General features: G+C 43.5%; 1 protein-coding gene across 2 annotated transcripts in view; it reads left to right on the top strand.

The window, feature by feature from the left end:
• Positions 1–24,984, top strand: part of LOC141086640 (myosin light chain kinase, smooth muscle-like) — a 72,926-nt gene that overhangs the window by 22,721 nt on the left and 25,221 nt on the right. For both annotated transcript variants that reach the window (XM_073572885.1, XM_073572884.1), the window contains 9 exons: positions 2,903–2,938; positions 7,360–7,487; positions 10,867–11,020; positions 13,814–14,119; positions 15,713–15,815; positions 16,077–16,280; positions 16,356–16,573; positions 21,869–21,992; positions 22,137–22,289. In XM_073572885.1, coding sequence (XP_073428986.1) covers positions 2,903–2,938; positions 7,360–7,487; positions 10,867–11,020; positions 13,814–14,119; positions 15,713–15,815; positions 16,077–16,280; positions 16,356–16,573; positions 21,869–21,992; positions 22,137–22,289 — 1,426 coding nt within the window. The remainder of the gene's footprint in view (positions 1–2,902; positions 2,939–7,359; positions 7,488–10,866; positions 11,021–13,813; positions 14,120–15,712; positions 15,816–16,076; positions 16,281–16,355; positions 16,574–21,868; positions 21,993–22,136; positions 22,290–24,984) is intronic.

Here is a 24,984-nt window from a genome sequence, read left to right as displayed (position 1 = left end):
CCTTGGGGTGACTTGTGATTCTTGGTAACATTGAGGCCGTCCATTAATTACAGGGTGAATGAACATAGATTTTTACCAATTTATGACTTTTTCCTAGTTAACTTGATGTGCTCTGAAATCCACATCAAATCTGGCTTCAATCTGACTCCTTATGACTGAAAAACCATAATATGTATATTTATTATATTCTATGGATTTCTATCCATTCTATGGACTGACCAACCTTATGAGTGTGAGAGGAGCCTCACTGCTCTCCCATAACGGAAGGATGTTAGAGACGAGGATTGCTTGATCCCTTTTTTTTTTTTTTTTCTTGTAACTCATTCTTTGTGTAGAGGAACGAAGTACATGGATAATATGCTCTCTTATAAGGTCTGTTCCAAGAGACAAATTCTGTGAGAAAGAAAATAGATTATGCTATTATTATGGGCTCCTTTCATCGTTCATCATTTACTGGGTGTACAGCAGGGCCGGACTGGGACTAAAATTCAGCCCTGGCATTTGAAGTTACACAGGCCCACTAGTCACATGGTGACTATATAAAATTTTTGTACACTTGTAGGTTACAAGAAGTGAGAGGAGATTAACACGACTATATAACATGTAGTCAGAGCTGTGCCCAGTATTTCAGCTCAGTCCTATTTATTGCTTTTAGGTACAGTACTCCTCCCAAAGCTCTGTCCCCTTTTGTACGCATGGTGACAGAATTCCTGGCAGAACTGCTATTCATTGGGCAACCAGACCCCCTGGTCATAGCTGCCCCTATCATACCTCCCAACTTTTGAGGAAGGGAAAGAGGGACAAAGACTGCGGCGCGCGCAGCTGCTAATTTAAGGCCACGCCCGGCCACACCCATTCCGCAACTAGTCACACCCATGTCCACGCCTAATTGCACCCATTTAGCACTGCTGATCACACTGACTTGTACTGAGGGCACAGTGGCTGGCATTATGGGCACACTGACTGGCACTAAGGAAGAGCGAAAACAGAGAGAGAGAGAGAAAAGAGAGAAAGAACAGAGAGAAGGAAAGAGGGGAAAGAAAGAACAGAGACAGAGAAAGAATAGAGAGAGAAAGAAGGAAAGAAAGAACAGAAATAAAGAGGAAAGAGAGAAAAAAAAGATTAGAGAGAGAAAGAGAATGAGAAAGAAAGAACAGAGAAAGAAATAAAGAAAGATTCTATAAAGATACTATAGCAGCCCGGCTCCCATTGTAGTGCCCACTTGAGCCTCTCGATGCAGGACATATCATGATCCGCTCACATGGCCGGCATCCCCCGATTCCAAGGCGATCCTGCTGTCTGCGCTGTCGGAGGAGGACACGGTGATGGATCTGAAGCATTCCTGGTTCTGTTACAATCTCCTCAAGAAATTATCTCATTTCCGGTCAGCTTCCAGCACATCACTTCAGGTGGAACATCATGTGTGTGTTTTAAAATGCTCCTCGGGGCTCCACCGTGTACTCCTGTGTCCGTGGGAAAAGCCCGCTTTGTATGCTTCGTACACACTTGGCTCCGCTCCGTACATCCCGTACACACGCGGCTCCGCTCCGTACACCTCGCACACACGCGGCTCCGCTCCGTACACCTCGCACACACGCGGCTCCGCTCCGTACACCTCGCACACACGCGGCTCCGCTCCGTACACCTCGCACACACGCGGCTCCGCTCCGTACACCTCGCACACACGCGGCTCCGCTCCGTACACCTCGCACACACGCGGCTCCGCTCCGTACACCTCGCACACACGCGGCTCCGCTCCGTACACCTCGCACACACGCGGCTCCGCTCCGTACACCTCGCACACACGCGGCTCCGCTCCGTACACCTCGCACACACGCGGCTCCGCTCCGTACACCTCGCACACACGCGGCTCCGCTCCGTACACCTCGCACACACGCGGCTCCGCTCCGTACACCTCGCACACACGCGGCTCCGCTCCGTACACCTCGCACACACGCGGCTCCGCTCCGTACACCTCGCACACACGCGGCTCCGCTCCGTACACCTCGCACACACGCGGCTCCGCTCCGTACACCTCGCACACACGCGGCTCCGCTCCGTACACCTCGCACACACGCGGCTCCGCTCCGTACACCTCGCACACACGCGGCTCCGCTCCGTACACCTCGCACACACGCGGCTCCGCTCCGTACACCTCGTTAACCCCTCCTGACCCCACACATACTTATCACATCCAGCACCATGACAACAGCCAACAGCACAGCAGACACCAAGAGGCAAGGCTGAGCGCACAGGACCTGTGATGAGGTCACAGGAGGGGCGGAGTCAGGGGTCACATGATCATGGGTCTGGACAAAGGCTTCTGATCATGTGACCCCTGACTCCTCCCCTCTTGTGACCTCATCACAGGTCCTGCGAACAGAGAAGGCAAGCGACACTTAGTGGCTGCGGGGGGGGGGGGGGTGTCTCATGCTACGGCGACGATGGGGTGCGTGGGGGGGGCGTGGTAGCTTATCTCCCTGCAGTGCGGGAGGAACTTGGAAACTATCACCGCCGTGTCGCAGAGGGCTGGCGGCAGGAGCAACAGTGGCCGCGGCAGCTGGCAAGCGGCCAGATGATCGGGCGCTGCCGCCCTCGGCCCACATGACAGCGGCCCAAGCGGGAAAATGCCCGGTTGGTTATATTGCCAATCCGGGCCTGGTGTACAGTTGAAAAATGTGTTCAGGAATTTGGCTCTCCCACCTTCTCCAGTATAGAGGGAAAAGATGCTCAAATGTCCCAATGTACAGGTAAGGATGAGTGCATACTCCTAAGCCATAACCTGGGCTAAACAGCAAAGCAAAACAAAAAAAAAATCATTTTTTTTTTCTAGTTAATTTGTGTTTAATACTCACTTCTGTAAATTTTTAAGATTAATTTTAGATTATACTTTGTGTTCTAGAGCCAGTTTCTCCAAAGAGAAGGCCTCACAGATCTGGTAAGTTCCCACTTGGTGTCATCTCCTAATAGATTTACCCTCTTTTATAACAGCTTTAAAGGGAATTTTCATCAGGTATGAAGTGGGTTCATTCGATGCAGAGACCCAGATTCCAGCGATGTCACTTACTTTACTGGTTGCAGTTTTGATAAAATCTGTTTTATCTGCTGCAGATCTAGCAGTTCTCTGAATGCTGAGCTCTGTATAACACCAACCACACCAGTAATTGTTAGCTTTTCTGTTCATAGGCAGAAAGCTGCGAATCTGGGGTGGGGTTGGACTACTTGGCAGTAGAGCAAGTAGTCCTCTAGTGATGATCTCCTGCTGATAGAAGTGATTATTATAAAAACTACAACAAGCAGCCCAGTAAGTGATATATTAGGAAAGATCTTTGAACAAATTATTAAACATGTATGTAAGTACCTGGATAAAAATGAAGTGTTTTCCTTCTATGACTGAATCACTGATTGGGTGGCTCAGGGAAATGCTGTCGATATAGTATATCTTGACTTCAGCAAAGCATTTGACAAAGTATCTCATACAATCCTTATTGAAAAAATGGCTAAGTATGGAATGGACAAGGCAACTATTAGGTGGATTCATAACTGGCTTAGCGATCGGACCCAAAGAGTGGTCGTAAATGGCTGCACATCCAGTTGGAAGAATGTCTCAAGTGCCACACGGCTCTGTCCTGGGCCCTGTATTGTTCAACATCTTTATCAATGATTTGGATGAAGGAATTGAGGGTAAACTGATTTAAATTTGCTGATGACACAAAGCTTGGAGGGATAGCTAATACTAGAGAAAGAGAGAGGATTCAAAAAGATATAAATAAAGTGGGGCTGTGGGCAGCAACTAACAATGTTTTTAACAAGAAAAAAATGCGAAGTACTACATCTGGGCAATAAAAATGAAAAAAGCATATATAGAATAGGAGGAATAGGGCTAAGCAACAGCACATGTGAAAAAGACGGGTATACTAATAGATCACAGACTGAATGAGTCAACAGTGTGATGCAGCAGCAAAAAAGGCAAATGCAATTCTAGGATGTATTAACGGAAGCATACAGTCTAGATATGTGAAGTCATTATTGCCCTCTACTTCTCTTTGGTCAGACCTCATCTGGAACACTGTGTCCAGTTTTGAGCACCACATTTTAAAAAAGACATCAACAAACTGGAGCAAGTTCAGAAAAGAGTGACCAGAATGGTGACAGGTCTGCAAACCCTGTCTTATGAGGAAAGGTTGCAGGATTTGGGAATGTTTAGCCTGCAAAAGAGAAGACTGAGAGAAGACTTAATAGCTGTCTACAAATATCTCAAGGGCTGTCACATTGTAGAAGGATCATCTTTATTCTCATTTGCACAAGGAAAGACTAGAAGCAATGTGATGAAACTGAATGGGAGGAGACACAGATTAAATATTAGAACTTTTTGCAGAGTGATCAATGAGTGGAACAGGCTGCCACGAGAGGTGGTGAGTTCTCATTCAATAGAAGTCTTCAAACAGAGGCTGGACAGACATCTGTATGGAATGATTAGGTGATTCCTGCTTTGAGCAGAGGGTCGGACCAGATGGCCCAGGAGGTCCCTTCCAACTCTACGATTCTATTACTCTCTACAGGACAGCAGCCAAGACATCATGGCTCCATGATGAGAGACAGATTTATCATTCTCATATGAGATGTCATAAACCTTGTGACAGATTCCCTTTACATGGGTTGACCACTACTGGACAACCCCATGTTAATGAGCCCATGGAGGATACAAAAAACAACTCCCCTCCTGGACACAGTGCTTCTGCATTCTAAATGCTAGCATCAAAATTTAGAGGATGTAGGATTCACATTTTATCCAATTCCAACCTAGAAAAAACACTTCATTGTCTGCTTTGACAAAATGTGAATACTGTACCTGATCAAAGACAAATGGTAGACAGCCCCTTTAAAGTAGGCAGCTTGTCACAATATTGAAATTCAGGTGTAATTGCAGTTCTCCCTCTCCACACACCTATTTTCATATGCATATGATCCCAAACACTTTGTTCCCACCGTATTGTACGTAATGCTAATCAGGGAAGAATATGATCTGTAACTATTAACATTCTTTATTAACCCCTTTCTGCCATATGACGTACTATCCCGTCCATGTGCCCTGGGACTTAATTCCCAGGGACGGGATAGTACGTCATAGCGATCAGCGGCGCTCACGTGGTAAGCGCCGCTGATCGCGGCCGGGTGTCAGCTGATTATCACAGCTGACACCCGGCACTATGTGTCAGGGGCGGTCACGGACTGCCCCCGACATGTTAACCCCTGGGACACTGTGATCAAACACGATTGCAGTGTATCGGGGGTTTAGGGAAGCATTGGCAGGGAGGGGGCTCCCTCCGTGCTTCCCTGAGACCCCCGCAGCAGCGCAATGTGCAGCGCTGCTGTGGGGTCCTCCTTCCCTGCAGGTCCCCGGATCCAAAATGGCAGCGGGGACCTTCGGGGGCCTGCAGGGAGCCGACTTCCTCCGTGCCTGCAAAGCGCAGTTACGAGTAAGCCTTCTGCACTGCCTGTGACAGATCGCTGTTTTGGTACATCAGGAGCTTTCCAAAGGCGACATGGTGTCCGATTTGAATTCCAGCCAATTTTGCATTGAAAAAGTCAAACAGCGTTCCCTCCCTTCTGAGGTCTGCCATGTGCCGAAACAGTGCCCCCCCCACATATGAGATATCAGCATACTCTGGACAAATTGCACAATAACTTTTGCAGTCCAATTTCTCCTGTTACCCTTGGCAAAATAAATAAAATTGGACCTGAAGTAATTTTTTTGTGAAAAAAAGTTAAATGTTCATTTTTTTTTTTTTTTTTTAAAGCATTCAAAAATTCCTGAAGGGTTTATAAACTTCTTCTTGAATGTAGTTTTGAGCACCTTGAGGGGTGCAGTTTTTAGAGTTGCCACTTTTGGGTATGTTCTATCATATTGACCCCTCAAAGTGACTTCAAATGTGATGTGGTCCGTAAAAATAAAACGGTGTTGCAAAAATGAGAAATCGCTGGTCAACTTTAAACCCTTATAACTTCCTTAACAAAAAAAAATGTTGGTTCCAAAATTGTGCTGATGTAAAGTAAACATATGTGAAATGTTAAGTTTTTTTGTGACATATCTGTGATTTAAGGGCATAAAAATTCAAATTTGGAAAATTGCGACATTTTCAAAATTTTTGCCAAGTTTGTTTTTTTTCACAAACGCAAGGTATTTGAATGAAATTTTACCACTGACATGAAGTACAATATGTCACAAGAAAACAATGTCAGAATCGCCGGGATCCATGGAAGCGTTTCAGAGTTATTACCTCATAAAGGGACAGTGGTCAGAATTGTAAAAATTGGCCCGGTCATGAACGTGCAAACCACCCTTGGGGGTTAAGGGGTTAATAAAGGGACAATTACTGCTGGGGACATTTTAACCCAGAAATGAACTTGGTAATATTACATGCTAGTCATGCAAATAAATGGCCATTCCCAGATTAGAGTCCACATGTCCTAATATACCCTTAATGAGATGCAAATAAAAATGCATTTTTCTATAAATATCTAAATGTTGGGGTCAACTTTTTTTTTTTAAATAATGTACAACATGACCTTCCACAGCATATACAGCTGTGCTTACATAATGTTATTACCATGTAAAACAAGAGGCGCTTAAAGGGGTGATCCGAAATACAAATTCATTTTCAGCCTAAAGCCCTATCTAGTTAATGCCACAATCTAAATATTGTCTAATATACTTGAATTTAAAATTCAATATCCTTCCCTAACTATACTAAATTTTTTTTTCTACTTTTTGATGACTTTGAGGATCCCAGTGCATGGTGCATAGGTTGACCCTGTGCGATGTTCACTGTATGATGTGCATGATGACTGTGCGCTCCGTCACAGGCTGAGATCAGTAGTGGTAACGAGCCGGCAACAGAGCGCACTGTCAATGCAGGTTGTAAGGATAACAGGTTTGCAGAGACCAGCACCATCCAACAAAAAGTTGACTTGCGGAGGCAGTGATTGTCTTCACACTGGGTATTCGGACAATGTGCTCTATTGCCGGTTTGTTGCTGATCTGAGTTGGCACTGTCCTTGTGCACAGTGCCTGAGCAGGGAGTAGCCCAGACCCTGAAACAGAAGCCGCTTTTTTTTTCCAGGAAGTGGGTAGGAGCTGCAGCTGTGAGAGTCATCAATAAGTAATTTGGGGGGGATAAAAGCACTTAGTAGTTAGGGAAATATAGGGAATTTTTAATTCAAGTAGCTTAGAAAATAGTTTTAGATTATGGCTTTAAATGGATAGGGATAGGATGAAAATTTAATTTCTATTTCCGACCACCACTTTAAAAACCGTGGTAAAAAGCCGTGAAAAATAACCTGCCTATATCCTCACAGGGGATAGTTTAAGGATCCTGGAGGCTCTCTCCCATGTAGAAGTGAAGAAAGGGGAGCAGGCAGAATTGCGCTGTTCAATCCAGGGAACCCCCCCACTGGCTGCTTCATGGGTCCGGAACAAGAAACCGGTATGGAAAACTAAATTTGTGTAGCTTGGTGTGAGCAGACTTTATATGGCGTATTACTGGAGACAAATTGTCGTTAGTCTGGGAACTTAAAGTGAGAATATATCCAAAATATCAAGCCTATCAATAATGGCACTTGAAAATATCAAGAAATATCCAAAAAGACAAAAAAAGCATTGTCATGAAAATACAATTTTTATTAAAGCATGATAGCCAAATATTAAAAACACATAAGAGATACCAGTCCAGAAAGACCAAACACAGTATGTTCTTAAGTGTGAAAAAACAGTTACACCAGTGGGAGATACAGGGTTGCCAATCTTTTAATTTTATGTCAAAATGACTACTGAAGAGCCTCCCATCCTGTTTCACACGCTCCTCTCTGCACAAATGAGCATAAATGTTCTAAAGCTGCATGAAGTATGCTGCTGCAACTGTACCTATTCAGTGTGTGCACAATGTTATGCCTCCTATGTAATAATTAAAGCCCCTATATTTATACAAAAGGATATATAAAATAGCCAGTATGCAACAGTGTGCAGATAATTTATACATATTGGGGGTATATACTGACAACATATAATAGGGATTCACTGAATTTGTACATAGCTGTAACAGAGTGCAAGATGTAAATCCAACTACTGAAAACAGTGCCAGCCACATCCAACATAGACGCTGCACATAAACACCCTCATCTGTGTAGAGCCCAATGAAATGCTATAAATGGCAGGCTATAAGAGGAAAAATACACAATAAAGTGCATGAGAGAAATATACAACCTTGTTGGTCACTATCCCTGATGCGCGTTTCGCCACAGCTTCATCCAAGGGGGTATATTTCTCTCATGCACTTTGCACTTAATTGTGTATTTTCCCTCTTATAGCCTGTCATTTATAGCATTTCATTGGGCTCTACATAGATGAGGGTGTTTATGTGCAGCGTCTATGTTGGATGTGGCTGGAACTGTTTTCAGTAGTTGGATTTACATCTTGCACTCTGTTACAGCTATGTACAAATTCAGTGAATCCCTATTATATGTTGTCAGTATATACCCCCTATATGTATAAATTATCTGCACACTGGCTATTTTATATATCCTTTTGTATAAATATAGGGGCTTTAATTATTACATAGGAGGCATAACATTGTGCACACACTGAATAGGTACAGTTGCAGCAGCATACTTCATGCAGCTTTAGAACATTTATGCTCATTTGTGCAGAGAGGAGCGTGTGAAACAGGATGGGAGGCTCTTCAGCAGTCATTTTGACATAAAATTAAAAGATTGGCAGCCCTGTATCTCCCACTGGTGTAACTGTTTTTTCACACTTATGAACATACTGTGTTTGGTCTTTCTGGACTGGTATCTATTTTTATGTGTTTTTAATATTTGGCTATCATGCTTTAATAAAAATTGTATTTTCATGGCAATGCTTTTTTTTGTCTCTTTGGATATTTCTTGGGAACTTAAAGTGATTGTATCTCCATGTCAGAAAATTGGACATATCTATGTGCTTCTGTCTTCCATCCTTCCTTCAACTGCTACAATTTGTATTTAGTAGCCTGTTCTTTGAATGTCAAGGTGTAATCTTTAGACAGTGGCAAATTTGGGTTTTGTCAATTTGGCTGTGCGTCCAATTTTGGCTTTTGTATTGGGAGTCGGGAGCTTTGAACGTGTTGCAGGAGATTAGAAAAAAGGGTCTTAGTGCTTTTCCACTATTTGGATGCTGATGCACTCACTTCCATGTAGCAACAGCCTGTTACTCATTATCCCCCAGATGGGAAAGAAAGGGGTCACAGAGGTTGCATCCCTAGAACAGCTGAGCCATCCGTACTATCCTGTCCCACTCTGTCTGACCACCACCTGGGCAACAAGGAGGGTGCTCCCTTAACACCAGCAGAAGCAGTAGGGTGTTAGCATCACCAAAAGGTGGTTTCATGTCTCCATGAATACCACCAGGAGCACCATGGATGGGTGATTGCACCCAAGAGGAGTACACAGGTTCTTCCCAAATATTGTTCATTACAATACTCCACACAATAGCTTCGGGATGGCAGTGGAGTCTAGATAATGGAAAAGAACCAAGTTTGCAATCCCAAGAAAAGGGCTCAAGTCCATTGAGTGTGGTTATGCAGCTTTATCCAATTCACTTAAATAAGGCTAAGCCACCATATTGGATAAGTCCATAGACAAGAGTGATACAGGAAAGATGTATATCTTTGTACTTTGTGTAGCCTGATGAAGAGACCTGAGTAGTCTCGAAAGCTTGCAATGTATTACCATCTTTTCAGTTAGCCATTAAAAGGTATCAACTACTGAGGACTCTCAATCCTGAATATTTTTCTAGACAAGAGTGGGTGTCATGTCTGGGAGGTAGGAGGAGAGAACCTTTATTACTCTTAGGCCGAGGTCACACTGGCGAGGAATACGGCCGAGTGAGAGGCGCTAAAAGCACGCATTAGACACGGACCAATGACTCTTTATGGGGTCCCTCGCACCAGCCGTATATTTCTCATCTGTATTCTACGGTCCGTGCCAATCGCAGCATGCTGCGATTGTCAGCGTACTACGCCCGTAGTACGCCAATGCAAGTCTATGGGTGCGCAAAAAATACGGATTACACACGGACCACACATGTGACTTGCGAGAAATACGCACCCGGTGTCTTTTAGCAAAGCCGGCAATTCAGTGCGCGATACAGTAAACTCACACTGACAGGTTTAATAAAGAAACGAATGAATAGATATATACACATAGAATAAATATATAATATATCTATATCTATTCTTTCATTTCTTTATTAAAACTGTCATAGGGCTCCATTATATGTCCATTTTGCAAGCCTGCGAGAGAATCTCGCCATACGGATGCCATACGGATGCTGACATGCGCAAAATACGCGACCACACCTTGATTACGGATGACATACGGAGCACTGTTTAGAGGTCTGTCATCCGTATTACGGATGTAAAATATTGACCGTGTTTTGCGCAGGTTAGTGTGACTGCAGCCTTACATCCCCTATAAGACATGCCTTTGGCTTTCTGGGAAGGGATTTCTGAATTATTTTTTTTTTTACATTTTCTCTTTGGAAAAAAATCAGACTTTGTGAATCCTACTACTTGGGCTGGTAATTAATTTTAATGTAAAAATGGCAATGATGTAATATATATTGCCATATATGTGCTCTGGATGTGTTCTTTACTTAGAAATTGTGAAGGGCGCGACAAGGGAAATGACACCAGGGTGAAGTGTTAATCTGCCTTCCTCTCCTATACACACAGGACATTGGGTATAGCGAGATTAGAGAAGCTCACAGATAAATCCGTACCATTTTCCTCATCTTCTCCTTTCATAATCCTCTACTTCTATATTTTTGAGGTTGTTGATAGCCCTCGTATTTCTGTACGGACATCAGAGACCGAGAGCTGCCTGGTGATTCAACAAGTGCGTGAGGAAGACGGCGGGAACTACACACTGTGCGTGCAAGACCAGACCGGGAGCATACAGCATCACGCAAGCCTCGCTATTGTGGGTGAGTATGGAGAACGGGTGTGGAATCAGAAGACATGAGTCAATTCTGCACTAGAAAAGGTGGCATGGTCTATGGCAGCTCATTGGATAATCATTGGATAATCTAATCTGTAGGTATTTATAATTACTGACCTAGATTTAAAATTTGGATATTAATATCTTGCCCTAGAAGAAAAAACATACATTGGTAGCCTTTGTCACTTTTCTGTCCCATGTCTGGCACATCAAGAAGCCATTTGCCATTACAATATGTAGTCCACAAGAGAGGAGGTGTTTAGCACTTATAAACTGATCCTTGAAAACTTCATTCTTTTCTTATTTAAAGAAGCTCTCCCATCAAAGCTTTTATCGTTTTAATATATTGAAATCCTCCTCCTATATAGCACTGTGTACTTACAATTGCTCATTTTACCCTTATACCAGCTAATTCATCTGTTCTCCATTAGGTTTGTTCTGTAACATCACATCATTAAACACTGACTAGCTAAATCCTTCTAAGCTCTATGTGGCAACAGGAGGTCAATTTTTGCCTTTTTGACTCATCAGTCACAGCAAAAGCCTATGGAAGGGTGGACGGGCGAAGCAGCTGGGTCAGTAGTTTGAAGAGGGGGATGATAAATGCAGGGACAAGAGACTTCCCATTTCTACATGGAGCAGACAAAGGAAAAGAGTTTTTAGCTGAGTAAAAAGGCAAAATGAGCAATTGTAAGTACACCGCGCTAAATAATATGATGACTGCAATATATTAAAGCGTTATCCGGGACTTTACAGAAAAAAAAATGTATCTAAGCACGAACAGTCAGGTGAATGCAGCTTACCTGCCTGTCGTGCCTAGCGCCATTCTTCCCTGGCACTGCGAGGTCACAGACACTCCCGCTGGGGATTTGGCTGATGAAACTGGGTGGGACTTCCAAAGTCATTTTCATTGACAGCCGGTTCCACCAATTAGGCAGCATGGATCCGGCTGTCAATCAGCATGACCTCGAAGACCTGCCCCATCAACAGAGTGAGCGGAAAAGAAGCCACTGCTCTGTAGCTGTGACAACGGCAGAGGTTTCTTAATCCTCAGCAGGAGTGTCTGTTACCACTCTGCGCTGGGGGAGAATGGCACCGGCACAACAAGCAGGCAAGTTTAGTGCTTGGATTTATTTTTATTTTTTTGTAAAGTCCTGGATACCCCTTTTAAGAATATAAAAACTTAGTTACATTGAACTTCAAAGAAGCACTCCCATCAGTCACAGTATGTCATCTCGCTCTTCCTTTGGCAACACCTATCTGGCTTTGTGTTTTGTCAAGTCAAGCTGTTCTGCTTTGGCTTGGTTGTTTAGATACAGGGTTTGGGGAGTAAACTGAATCTTTTACCCTGGGTTAAGGACAGCCCAGCCTTTTATGTTATTAATATTTATTATTAGAGTAGATGGACATCCATCTGCAATTCACATATGTTCCTGAATGTTTAGTGCAGCAAGCTTACTTTATTCTGACCATGCAGTGGATTCTAGAATAACCTAAAATTTTATGGGAGTAGGGTTATGGCTTTTGGGCAGAGATCCCTACCTATATACCACGTGGGAAGGTGTGATTTTCTGATTGGGATGGTTGCTAGATTTCAAAGGAATTACAGTGCACCTCTAAATGACTGCATTGCATCATCCTTTGACTATCTCACCACCATTGTTTGCTTTGATGTGTCCTCCTCTGCAGACTGATGATGTATCTTCACCTCTTCACATTCCTCCAGGTTGTTGTCTATTGCCTTAATTATTCATTGACTATATGACAAATTACTATGGAGTGGTACGCAAAACTGTGTGTGTACAGTGCTCCGCATAAATGAGTACATCCCCTTTGAAAAGTTAGGTTTTAATCATCGTTTCAGTGTCCTTATGTGACTGAGTGCTCCTGGTGTCGGGAGCTACATTTCATTGATGGTATGATGTACTGCTCTATAGTGAAGCACAATGCCAAGTGTCAGATAAAGTGCTGTAAAGCGCTCCGCCACTGGACTCCAAAGTAACAAAAAAGTGTTTTGTGAAATCACACTTTTGTATCTGGCAGTCTGGTTTGATGAATATCAGAAGAACGTTATCTGCCTCACTGCACTGTGCCAGCTGTAACGTTTTAGTCAGGAATAATGCTATAGGGTTGTTTTTCACGTATTGGCCTAGTGTGTGATGCGTACATTTTCATGATAATGGAGAAGATGGATGAGGCCAATCAGTGCATGAATGCCGGTAGGAAAATCACATACATGTGGCCAAGTGACCTCCCATCCACAAGGAGAACACGGGGAAGTCCTGACATTGTTCACATTACACACTGTCACAATTCTGCAGTCACGTACTGTCTAGACTTTTTTCATTTTTAGCTCCTTTTTAATTAAAAAATAAAAAAAATTCAACAGATGTCTTTACACCAGAAGCTTATGAAGTACAAAACATTGGCCCCCAAATCCCCATTTTTGACTCGAGGACATCAAGAGCATGTATCCTACCACTAAACCAAGTCAGCTGTCTTTGGTGGTCCCATTTTAAGTTAAAGGAATAGCAGCATAAGATACCATGGTTGTTTTGGACACTACTATTCATCTCTGTGGTGATACAGCGCATACGTGGTCGATTCTTGAGCCGACAAAGGAGCTTGGACCCCTTATTGACACCCAAAAGCGAGAGCTCTAACTTTTGTGGACTTCCTGGATTTTTTTTTTTTTTTTTTTTCTTCTAAATGGCCTTTTCAGTGTTCTTCATTTAAATGTGTTAAACAAGAATCCTTTTTTCTATTTTCTCTCGTACAGATCACCCATCTCCACCCTCAGGGAAGCCCCTCATCTCAGGGTTGCAGCAGTCCTCTCTCACGCTCTCCTGGTCGGGGCCAAGCTATGATGGTGGCAGTGCAGTTCTGAGATACAGTATAGAAGTAAGGCAGGTTGGAGAGGTCAGCTGGCAGCTACTGACAGATTCCTGTACCAGCACCTCTTATTATGTGAGGGAAGGACTGGTGCCGGGAGAACGATACCAGTTTCGAGTGCGAGCCACCAACGTGTATGGAATAAGTGAAGCTGGTGCGGAGTCTGACGCCGTTATCATGGCTTCTAGCGGAGGTAAGACATACAGAGGTTGCTCTACTAAGATGAAGTACTTGGGGCAAGAATTCACTACCAGCCAGTTACATAAAGGCAATGTTTGAGGGCAACTATGGTGGCTATAGGCCCAGCAGAGAAGCCAGTTTGTTATTTCAGTTTCTTTGGTGTATAAAATTTAGAAAAATTGACTGCTTCCTTCATAAACAGCGCCCCCTTTTGGCCACAGGCTTTGTTATTGCAGCTCACCACTGCGGCCTCAAGCCTTGGATGGGGAAAAGGTCCCTTTTCGCCAGTAAGCAAGGCACTAAGACATCCATGGTATTTGGAGATCGTGGGTCCCAATGAAATATTTCCAATTTATGCCACTGCAAAATCCTTGGATGCAAAAGGGGGTTATGCAAATGTTGCAGCCGTAGTAGCTTTCCAGGCTTTTTTTTTTTTTTTTTTTTCCTTCAGCATGTGCATGTGGGTCACCCTCCCAGGGCTGTGGGGTACTCGGTACCGGGCCGGTCTCTCAGATGAGAATGTCACAGCAGCGGTGACCCGGTCCGTGGCCCTGGGCGCCCATGTAAAAGGGATTGAGTTGGGAACAAAGTTTATAAATGAATGATTCGTGATGCCACCTGTGGTGTTTGGCAAGGGAGGTGTTAAGCCGACGCTGCATGCAGATCCTCTGGGACTGATGGTGTAGTGCAGCTATGATGTTGTAGCCCTCCACAGGCAGGGCTGTAGTCCCAGGGCAGTGTAGATAAAGGGTTAGGAAGAAAGTGCAGTGTTTGGCACAGAGATGTAGCAGTGCTGAGGATGTTGCAGGAAGGAGGCAAGGACACAACAGGGTGCAGTTTCTTTACCTTTACTTGGCAAACGCAGTCCAGGGTCCTGGTTACTGATGGCCCAGGAGCAGGCTAGCCTGGAAGCAACTCAGGGATCTCTCTATCAGATGGGTTGTGTAGTCTCCTTCCTAGCGCTGGCTTGAGGTACATCCAGTACAGTGTTACACTGAAGTTCCTCCTTCTTCTCTTAGAGCTACCTCGTATGGCAGACAGCTGTAGCCCTCTATCTCTCTTGGCTCACCGGTCGCTGTTTTGCCTTCGAGTCTTAGTTGGGAATAGAGCATTTACAGCTTCCTGTTCCTCTGGTTTCTGTTGCAGGACCTTCAGTATCCATACAACCGTGGAGACCAGGCTCCAGATCATGCGCTATCACCGGGAGGGAGCTCTCTATCCTCAGCTCAACCTCCAGCTTCTCTCCACACGTCGACACTCTTTGCCTTCCTCACAATAACTGACTATTTCCCCTCCTGGCCCTCAGAGCGCGCTCCTCCCCCCAGTCCTGGTTCAGAGCTCCCTCTGCTGGCCTGGAGTGGTAACTGTGTTGCATGTAAATGATTAACTGTTAGAGAGACCCTTCCTTGCTTCCAAGCATGACATTACCCTCCCGGGAGGAAGGCAATGCCATTGTGGCGACCATACTCCTGGGGGAGTCACACATGGATTTCAGAAAGCCTCATTCAGATATGTAGGATAATCGAGGACATTTCTGTAATCGATTTGCCTCTTGTAAATTCACTATTACAAACTCATTGTTGTACTGATCTCCATTTCTTCACAGATGGAGATCACGAGTGTGAGGAACCCACTGAATACACAGTAGTTTCCATAAACACCACTGACCGGGTGGATGATCTTTATGTGAGACTGGAAAAGCTAGGAATGTAAGTGAAGACCGGAAGAGCACTTATCTTTGAAATCTTTTGGATTTTCATTGCAATTCCTCTTTTATAAGTGGGATATCACTATAGGGGGATACAAAGGTCACAATCCTAACCAAGTGAGCTTCCAGTGATCTGAAGAAGTTTATCTTGTGCCATCTAGGGCCATATCTGTAGTACTAGAAACGCTTTCTAATTACAGGTAATTGAGTATAGTGCAATCAAGTGTTGCAGCTCAATCATGATTTATGTATTTTATTTTAGGGGAAAATTCGGCCAGGTCTACAAGCTGCAAGAAAAGGCCAGTGGCAAAATCCGGGCTGGGAAGTTCTCTAAGGCACGGATGCAAAAAGATATAGCAAATGCTCGGGCAGAGGTTGAGTTGATGAATAAGCTCCACCACCCTCAGCTGGTGCACTGTGTAGCGGCTTTCCAGGAACCTGGCTGGGTGATCCTGGTGCTCGAGTAGTAAGTTCGGTCACATCGCTCCTTCATTTCATGGATGTCTATTCTTGTTTTAACTGTCTTATCTCTGTCTCTCAGTATCGCAGGTGGCGAGCTGTTTGAGAGGATTGTAGCGGATGATTTTGAGCACACAGAGATAACAAGTATTGAATACATGGCACAGATTCTCGGTGGGGTGGGCTATATGCACCAGCAGAGCATCGTCCATTTGGACCTCAAACCTGAAAATATTGTCTGCGTCAGCAAAGTCAACACGCAAGTCAAAATCATTGACTTTGGCCTGGCCAGGAAGCTAGGTGAGAGATTTCAGCCCTAGGTGAGCCATCAGTATGGCACATAGTGAGCATATTGCAGTCACTCTTCTCCTGAACTTATCTGGAGGATGAGAACTGTGTACTTCTGCTATGCCTGCCAAGTGCAGTTACATTCATAGCCATTGAGGAAGTCACTCGTAAACCTTTTATGATCATGTATAACTGATAAATATAATGAACTAGCTGAAGAGCCCTGCACTACCCGGGCATTGTAACCAACTGTGGTTAGTTATAACAAATTATAATGATTATATTGCACAAAAAAAAGTGTATCTAATCCTATTCTGTGTGATACTGTCTGCTGAGCCGTGTATCTAATACTATTCTGTGTGCTGAGCTGTGTATCTAATACTGTTCTGTGTGATACTGTGTGCTGAGCTGTGTATCTAATCCTATCCTGTGTGATATTGACTGCTGAGCTGTGTATCTAATCCTATTCTGTGATACTGTCTGCTGAGCCGTGTATCTAATACTATTCTGTGTGCTGAGCTGTGTATCTAATACTGTTCTGTGTGATACTGTGTGCTGAGCTGTGTATCTAATCCTATCCTGTGTGATATTGACTGCTGAGCTGTGTATCTAATCCTATTCTGTGATACTGTCTGCTGAGCCGTGTATCTAATACTATTCTGTGTGATACTGTGTGCTGAGCCGTGTATCTAATACTATTTTGTGTGATACTGTGTGCTGAGCCGTGTATCTAATACTATTGTGTGATACTGTGTGTGCTGAGCTGCGTATCTAATCCTATCCTGTGTGATACTGTCTGCTGAGCCGTGTGTCTAATACTATTCTGTGTGATACTGTGTGCTGAGCTACGTATCTGTTCCTATCTTGTGTGATACTGACTGTTGAGCCGTGTATCTAATCCTATCCTGTGTGATACTGATTGCTGAGCTGTGTATCTAATCCTATCCTGTGTGATACTGAGCTCCCCCTGCAGTCTGTGTCAGAGGGTGGTCTGTGTTGGCACAGTAATAAACTGTGTTATTTCCAGCTTTACAGAAGGACGATAACCCCATAGAAATGATAAGAATAATAGGCCTCAGTTACCACAACTGTCTACAAAGAAAACTGTTGCTGATAGCAACCAATCACAGCTCATTTTTCATCTTTTAAACAGCTCTGGGACAGCGTGGCGAGTTTTGAGTGGCGACTTTTGTGTTTTGACTTTTATGTGACGAGGTTGGTGTATTTGTGGTGAAATGTGTGCTGAGGGTGGTATATGTGTTGAAGCACGTGGTAGTGTGTGGCGCATTTTGTGTGTGTTCATATCCCCGTGTGTGGTGAGTATCCCATGTCAGGGCCCCACCTTAGCAACTGTACGGTATATACTCTTTGGCGCCATCACTCATTCTTTCAGTCCCCCTTGTTCACATCTGGCAGCTGTCAATTTGCCTCCAACACTTTTTTCCTTTCACTTTTTCCCCATTATGTAGATAGGGGCAACATTGTTTGGTGAATTGGAACGCGCAGGGTTAAAATTTCGCCTCACAACATAGCCTATGACGCTCTTGAGGTCCAGACGTGTGACTGTGCCAAATTTTGTGGCTGTAGCTGCGACGGTGCGGATGCCAATCCCGGACACACACACACACACACACACACTGAGCTTTATATATTAGATGGTCAAAACATGCTGAGTTATAATATAAGAGGCTTTGCATATTTATTGCCCAAAGGAGCATTGCACTGCCTAGAAGTCTCTTTACATTGGCATGTCACTCTCAACAAGGAGAAACTTTCCCCCTCAGACTACTAGTCAGAAGCCTTATACAGCCAAATCAGATCTTCTGCTTTGCACTGAGGAGGGTCAACACCCCAAAACACGTGTCTGCAAATGGAGTTTCTGGTTTTGGCTTCCTATCTCAAGTCATGTGGCAAGGCTTGTTAAAGAATCCATACTCCCTTTTAGGATTGTTACACGCAATAGATGGCATCAGAGATCAAATTCTCTTCCTTCTGAAGACACTATTAGCAATATAAGGCTAGGTTCACATCGCTTTAGTGCCATCCGTTTAAAGTATGTGTTACGCATGGTAGCATTGTGTTAGCAATAGAGGTCTATTGCACAGCCAACGTGTCCGTTCGCTGTGCTTTAGACCGAACGCACCCGAAAACGCATCATCGCTAACGCTTGCCGATTTGTACATGCATATTGGGATGTGTTTCCATAATAGATGCCAATAGGTGCGTTAACGCATCCGTTACATTGCGTTAGTGCCGCATAGTAACGGATCCGTTAAGCAGATGGCACCTAATGCAATGTGAACCCAGCCTAAGGATAGAATGGTCGGTCCTCACTATCACTAGGATAAGCCACGTGTACCTAGATTTACTCAAACTTGCCATTCAGATTCTTTTTATGTGCAGGTCTTGTGTGTGTGTATGTGTGTGTGTATGTATGTGTGTATATATATATATATATATATATATATATATATATATATATATATATTATTTTTTTTTTTTTTTTAACTTTTTTTTTTTTTTTCCAAGCTGCATACACAAACTAAATGACAAATGCAAAGGGAACATGACCGCTGCACATTTAACTGCAAAAATTTTGACAGCTTGTCACACATTTCTTCCTTTGCAATTCCAAGAAGTCTTCAGCATAAATTGACATTTCTCTGCATTTAAAATCCACAGCAATGTTAACCCCATCTATTCTATTATTTCTAAACACTGTTTCTCGGTGATTCCTTTGTATCCCCGTTCATGCTGCACTCACACACACAATGATACACCATTTGAAAGGTAAACTTGCCCCCTTCAGCAAGAAAAAAGCCAAACCAACCACACATTCAAAATACAGATTAAACATTAATTTTCATAAACCTGCAGTAAGACACAATGACCTGCAGGTGGCACCACAGTACCCCAAAGCACACTACCACAAAGCTCCTCCACACACACACACACACACACACAATGCACCATTTGAAACTTGCTCCCTTCAGCAAGAAAACAACCAAACAAATCACACATTCACGATTTTATCACTAAATACACTTTAAACATTCATTTTGATAAACCTGCAGGTGGCATCTCATCCAGAAAACATTTTTTGGCCTCTACTTATCAAAACAATTTATTGTATTACCAATCTAAATATACAAATACCTGTCTGTGTTCATCAGCTCATGAAATACATTTACATTTGACCAGCTTGCTTTTTCTGAAATTGCCTGCACCCCCGATGACCAATGTGCGAAAATTTCGCACAGGCCAAGCTACAAGTGCCGGCAAAAAAATCTTTACGAGTTCAATGAAACCACAAAATCTTAATATTCAAGTGGATTTAAGTGTTTTATTGTGGATCTTTTATTACAATTGGTATTTTGTCATGTCACCCTTACATTTTATCACCATCTGCAGTCGTTTAGGCATGGATTCAGCAAGGCTGGCTAAGTATGTGGAGACCATGTTTACCCACAGTGTCTTCAGCACCTCCTTTAGATTGTTGATGTTGCTGCGTCGTGTCTCTTGAACCTTGTTTTTCATTAAATTCCAGGCATTTTCTATGGGGTTAAGGTCAGGGGAATTACCTGGCCACTCTAAAATGTTAATGTTATGGTCACTGAGAAACTTTCTCACGGCCTTGGCTTTGTGGACAGGGGCTCTATCATGCATAAAGTAATCACACTGATGTATGACCCAAAAAGTAAGCTTGTGTTCTTCCAAAACAGTAATATAATTGCTTGCTTTCATAATTACATTCTTGGGAAGGAAGTACAAACCTGCCCTGCCCATACTTCCACTGAATGCACCCCACACCATCACACTGTCAGGGTGTTTAACAGTCTTAACTGTATATTTTGGGTCATACCGTGACACTGTACTCGGACGACACACAACCTTTGAGCCTCCCCTGACCAGCCTGAAAGTGCTCTCATCACTAAACATCACTTTCTTCCACTCTTCAGATGTCCAATCTTGATATTTCTTACACAAGGCAAGCCTTTTCTTCTTCATTGCTGCTGTGAGCAGGGGCTTCTTTGCGGCACGGCAACTTGGTAGACCCAGGACCTTCTGCAGGCGGTGACGAATTGTCCTAGTTGCGATGTTCTGGAGGAGCATAGGGTACTTGTTTTTTAGTTCAACAGCAGTTATAGAAGGATGTGACATCACTTCACGCCTCAGAAGCTTATCAGTCCTTGGTGAAGTCGTCTTAGGTGCGCCAGAGCCTGACGTCCTCTGCGGTACCATCCCAGGAGGCAATGATGCCGCCGACCGCTTCAGTTGATAAATTGCTTCTCTTGACACTCCCATATCTCTAGCTACGGCAATCACCGAATCCCCCTTCTCGAGCAGAGTCAAGGCACGGGATTTCTCTTTCATTTTAAGCTTCTTTCGACCCATTGTGGGAGTTAAAAAACTGAGGGAGATAATAAAAGACTGCCTAATAGCAAAACTGGCTGAGCTGCACATAACAACCAATCAGAGTACAGCTTTCGCTTTACCAGAGAAGTGAAAACTGAGCGTTGATTGGTTGATATTTGCAACAAAGCCAGCTTTAATATTACACAGTTTTTTATTATCTCCCCATTGTGTACACTTTACATATAAAATCCACATCATAATTTCATTTTTTAAAAGTTTTGGTTTTTTTGCTGCGCAAGTGTAAAGATTTTTTTTGCTGGCACTGTAGTTCCCCAAATAGATTGGACTGCTGTGTCCCATGTCAGGTGCCTGTGTATGGAGCAGGCACAGGAGCTGAGCCTGGTCCATACACTGTGGATGCAGTTGTGTTACATAGCCGATATGTGTCTCCTAAGCTAGGCTCCAATTGTTGTTGTTAACCCCTTAAATGCTACTGTCAATTTCCAACAGCAGCATCGGTTTGGTGGAGGGTGAGGGGCACCATAATGTGCTCCTGTTGCCCTTCTTCCCATGACTCGATAAGAGGGGCTGATGGCTTGCCTACTGAAGGACCCCATGGCTGCTATGCTGGTACCCCTGTTAGTCCCAGCCAAACACCATAAAAAATATATATTTTCCACGTAAAAAAATGAAAAAAAACATGATTGGAGCTCTATTTGTAGTGACCTCGAGAATTCTGTTGATTGGTCTTCTAAATAAAACCCCCAAAACAATGGCAGAATTGGTTGGCAAATAACTGGACCTCTTCTCTTATTTAGTAAATTTAAATACTTTATGATTAGTTTACTCTTTTTACAGCTTAATATTGAGCGAAAATTGTTCAGAAGAAAGTATTTGTTCTAAAAAACCTTATGTCTACATCCGGAGGGTCTGATATTTTTGTCTTTTTAGAACCTGGGGTGCCATTGAAGGTGCTGCAGGGCACAGCAGAGTTTGTGGCGCCTGAAGTTATTGCATTTGAACCAGTTGGGTTCACCACTGATATGTGGAGCCTTGGAGTAATCTGCTACATCCTGTAAGTTATTGTTCTGCAGAATCTTTTTCTGTAGACCGTTCTCCCTCCTTTTGATTACCTTGAATGCTGGTTGTAAAATGGCCTATAAAAATTTTATATATTCTTTCTCAGTTCTCTAAATTAAAATGTTTTCATTAACTTTAGCTTGAGTGGAGATTCTCCTTTCCAAGGCGACAATGACATGGAGACATTGCGGAACATCACCTCCGGCAGCTGGGAATTTGATGAAGAAACGGACGCTGTGTTATCTGACTCTGCTAAGGACTTCATCCGGCGACTGCTGCAGAAGAACATGAAGTAAGCAATTTCTATTAGGAAGATGAGATTTGAGAGTGAAGTCGGTAAGGTCAATAAGGATTTTATAAAACTGAATAAATCATTGCACAGATGGAGACTTGCAACAGATCATAATAGTAGACCAGTAAGATAGAAACTATTGACTAGAAATTTTGCATTAGTGGACTTTTTTTATTGTATTTTTATTTTTTAAAGTTTTTCATATTTAACAAGTGACAAACATCAAAGAATTTCAACATTACAGTATCAGGGCCAAAAAAACTAAACCTTTCTTAAAAAAATAGATAGGTCTTTAAAATAACTTGGTCAAAATACATGGCAAAAAGAGAAGAAATGGCAAATAGACACACAGACAATAGAATTGGGAGGAATAGAAGGTAAATGTCAGTTTGAGTAAATGACCTGCTGCAAGAAAAACCTGAAACGTTAAATGATTAAGAGATGCCAAAAAGTATGCCATGGGGTCCAACCAAGATTGTACCACTTAACATCATTAGGAAATCTGAATATTGCTCTGCTCTTAATTAAGGTATATCTTTAATATGAGCAAACAGTTCAAAGATGATGTTTGCTTCCAGTGATAGGCTCTTAAACAAAATGCTGACATCAATATATGCAGGAGCAACCTGGTGGTCGTCTTGGGTATAGTTTTCGACCTGTTGAATATTTTTTTCCCCCAAGGTACATATGTCAAAGATTTGTTCAAGCCAATTTATTTTTGGAATTTATTTACAGTTTTAATTTTATTAGATATGCGGCAGTGTGGGCTTATTTTGTGTTCCGAGATTACTTTTTTACTGATATTATTTTGGGGTAGATATGATGTTTTGATTGCCTTTTATTGCAGTGTTGCGGTGGCCAAAAATAAAGATAATTCTGTTTTGTGTGGTTTTTTTTTCGTTACTCTGTTTACTGATCAGATTAATTTATTTTATACTTTATCAAATTACTGTATATACTCGTGTATAAGCCGACGCCCTCCCCCCACCTAATTTTTCCACAAAAAAATTGGAAAACTTATTGACTCGCGTATAAGCCTAGGGTTAATGGTGGTCCAAGAAGATGCTCCATAAATACCCCCCATATGCTGCTGCACAAGGGTTAATGCTGGCCCAAGAAGATGCTCCATAAATACCCCCCATATGCTGCTGCACAAGGGTTAATGCTGCCCCATAAGATGCTCCATAAATACCCCCCAAAATATGCTGCTGCACAAGGGTTAATGCTGCCCCATAAGATGCTCCATAAATACCCCCCAAAATATGCTGCTGCACAAGGGTTAATGCTGCCCAATAAGATGCTCCATAAATACCCCTCATATGCTGCTGCACAAGGGTTAATGCTGCCCCATAAGATGCTCCATAAATACCCCTCATATGCTGCTGCACAAGGGTTAATGCTGCCCCATAAGATGCTCCATAAATACCCCTCATATGCTGCTGCACAAGGGTTAATGCTGCCCCATAAGATGCTCCATAAATACCCCTCATATGCTGCTGCACAAGGGTTAATGCTGCCCCATAAGATGCTCCATAAATACCCCTTATTTGCTGCTGCAATTAAACAAAGAAAAATAACACACACTCACCTCTCCGTCACTGGGGGCCAGGTGCCGGTGTCCTGCGATATTTACCGGCCCCTGTTCCATCGCTGTCCACCGCTGTGTCTCCCGGGTCTCTGCAGTGATGTTCATTCATCAGAGGGCACACACTGACTACATCATCACGCTCTCTGACCTGAATGTCACAGCAGGACGAGCGGGAGACACAGCGGTGCACGACGATGGAACGGGGACAGGTGAATATTGCTCTGCCCCGTCATACCCACCCCCTCCTGGTGTACGGTCTTCGATGGAGAAGCAGGGACTGCAGAGGTCGTCTGCTTCCTGCATTCAGCGGTCACATGGTACTGCTCATTAAACTCATAAATATGTGCATATTCATGAGTTTAATAAGCGGTACCATGTGACTGGTGAACGCAGGAAGCAGACCGAGGGAGAAGCAGGGGCTGCAGAGACATGCCAGGAGGGGGTGAGTATGGTCTCTGACACCCCCGCTCCCCCACCCCCCACCCACCCCCGATATGAATCGCGTATAAGCTGAGAGGGGGACTTTCAGCCCAAAAAAATGAGCTGAAAATCTCGGCTTATATACGGTAGTATTTTTTTCTCATTTTCAATGGGGGGGGGGGGGAGGACGATTTGAATTTTTGTGTATATAATAATCTTTATATAGCACACACATATTCCACAGCGCTTTACGGTTTAACAGTTTCAAAACACAAGTCATAAGTAACAACGTTAACAATACAATAATTAACGCAAAATAAGACTACCCTGCTTGTGAGAGCTTACAATCAACAATGTGGGGAGATACAAAGTACAGGGGTGTATTTACAATGGTGTATTTACAGTGATGGTCCAGCCATCTTGAGGGAGTGAGGGATGGATGGAGATAGTGAATGGGCTACACATGCACACTTGCACATAGAATGACTGATTAGTGAGTGTGATAGGCCGCTCTGAACAAATGTGTTTTGAGGGAGCGCCTGAAACTATGCAAATTGTGGATAGTCCTAATTTCTTGGGGTAGAGCATTCCAGAGGATTGGCGCAGCGCGGGAGAAGTCTTGGAGTCGGGAGTGGGAGGTACGGATTAGTGCAGAGGTTAGTCGAAAGTCGTTTGCAGAGCGCAGTG

This window comes from Dendrobates tinctorius, unplaced genomic scaffold (assembly GCF_039654945.1).
Source record: "Dendrobates tinctorius isolate UK_male_01 unplaced genomic scaffold, ASM3965494v1 ptg000032l, whole genome shotgun sequence".
Classification (NCBI taxonomy): domain Eukaryota; kingdom Metazoa; phylum Chordata; class Amphibia; order Anura; family Dendrobatidae; genus Dendrobates; species Dendrobates tinctorius.
Note: the sequence above shows the minus strand (reverse complement) of the source record. Positions and strands in the feature narration are given on the sequence as shown.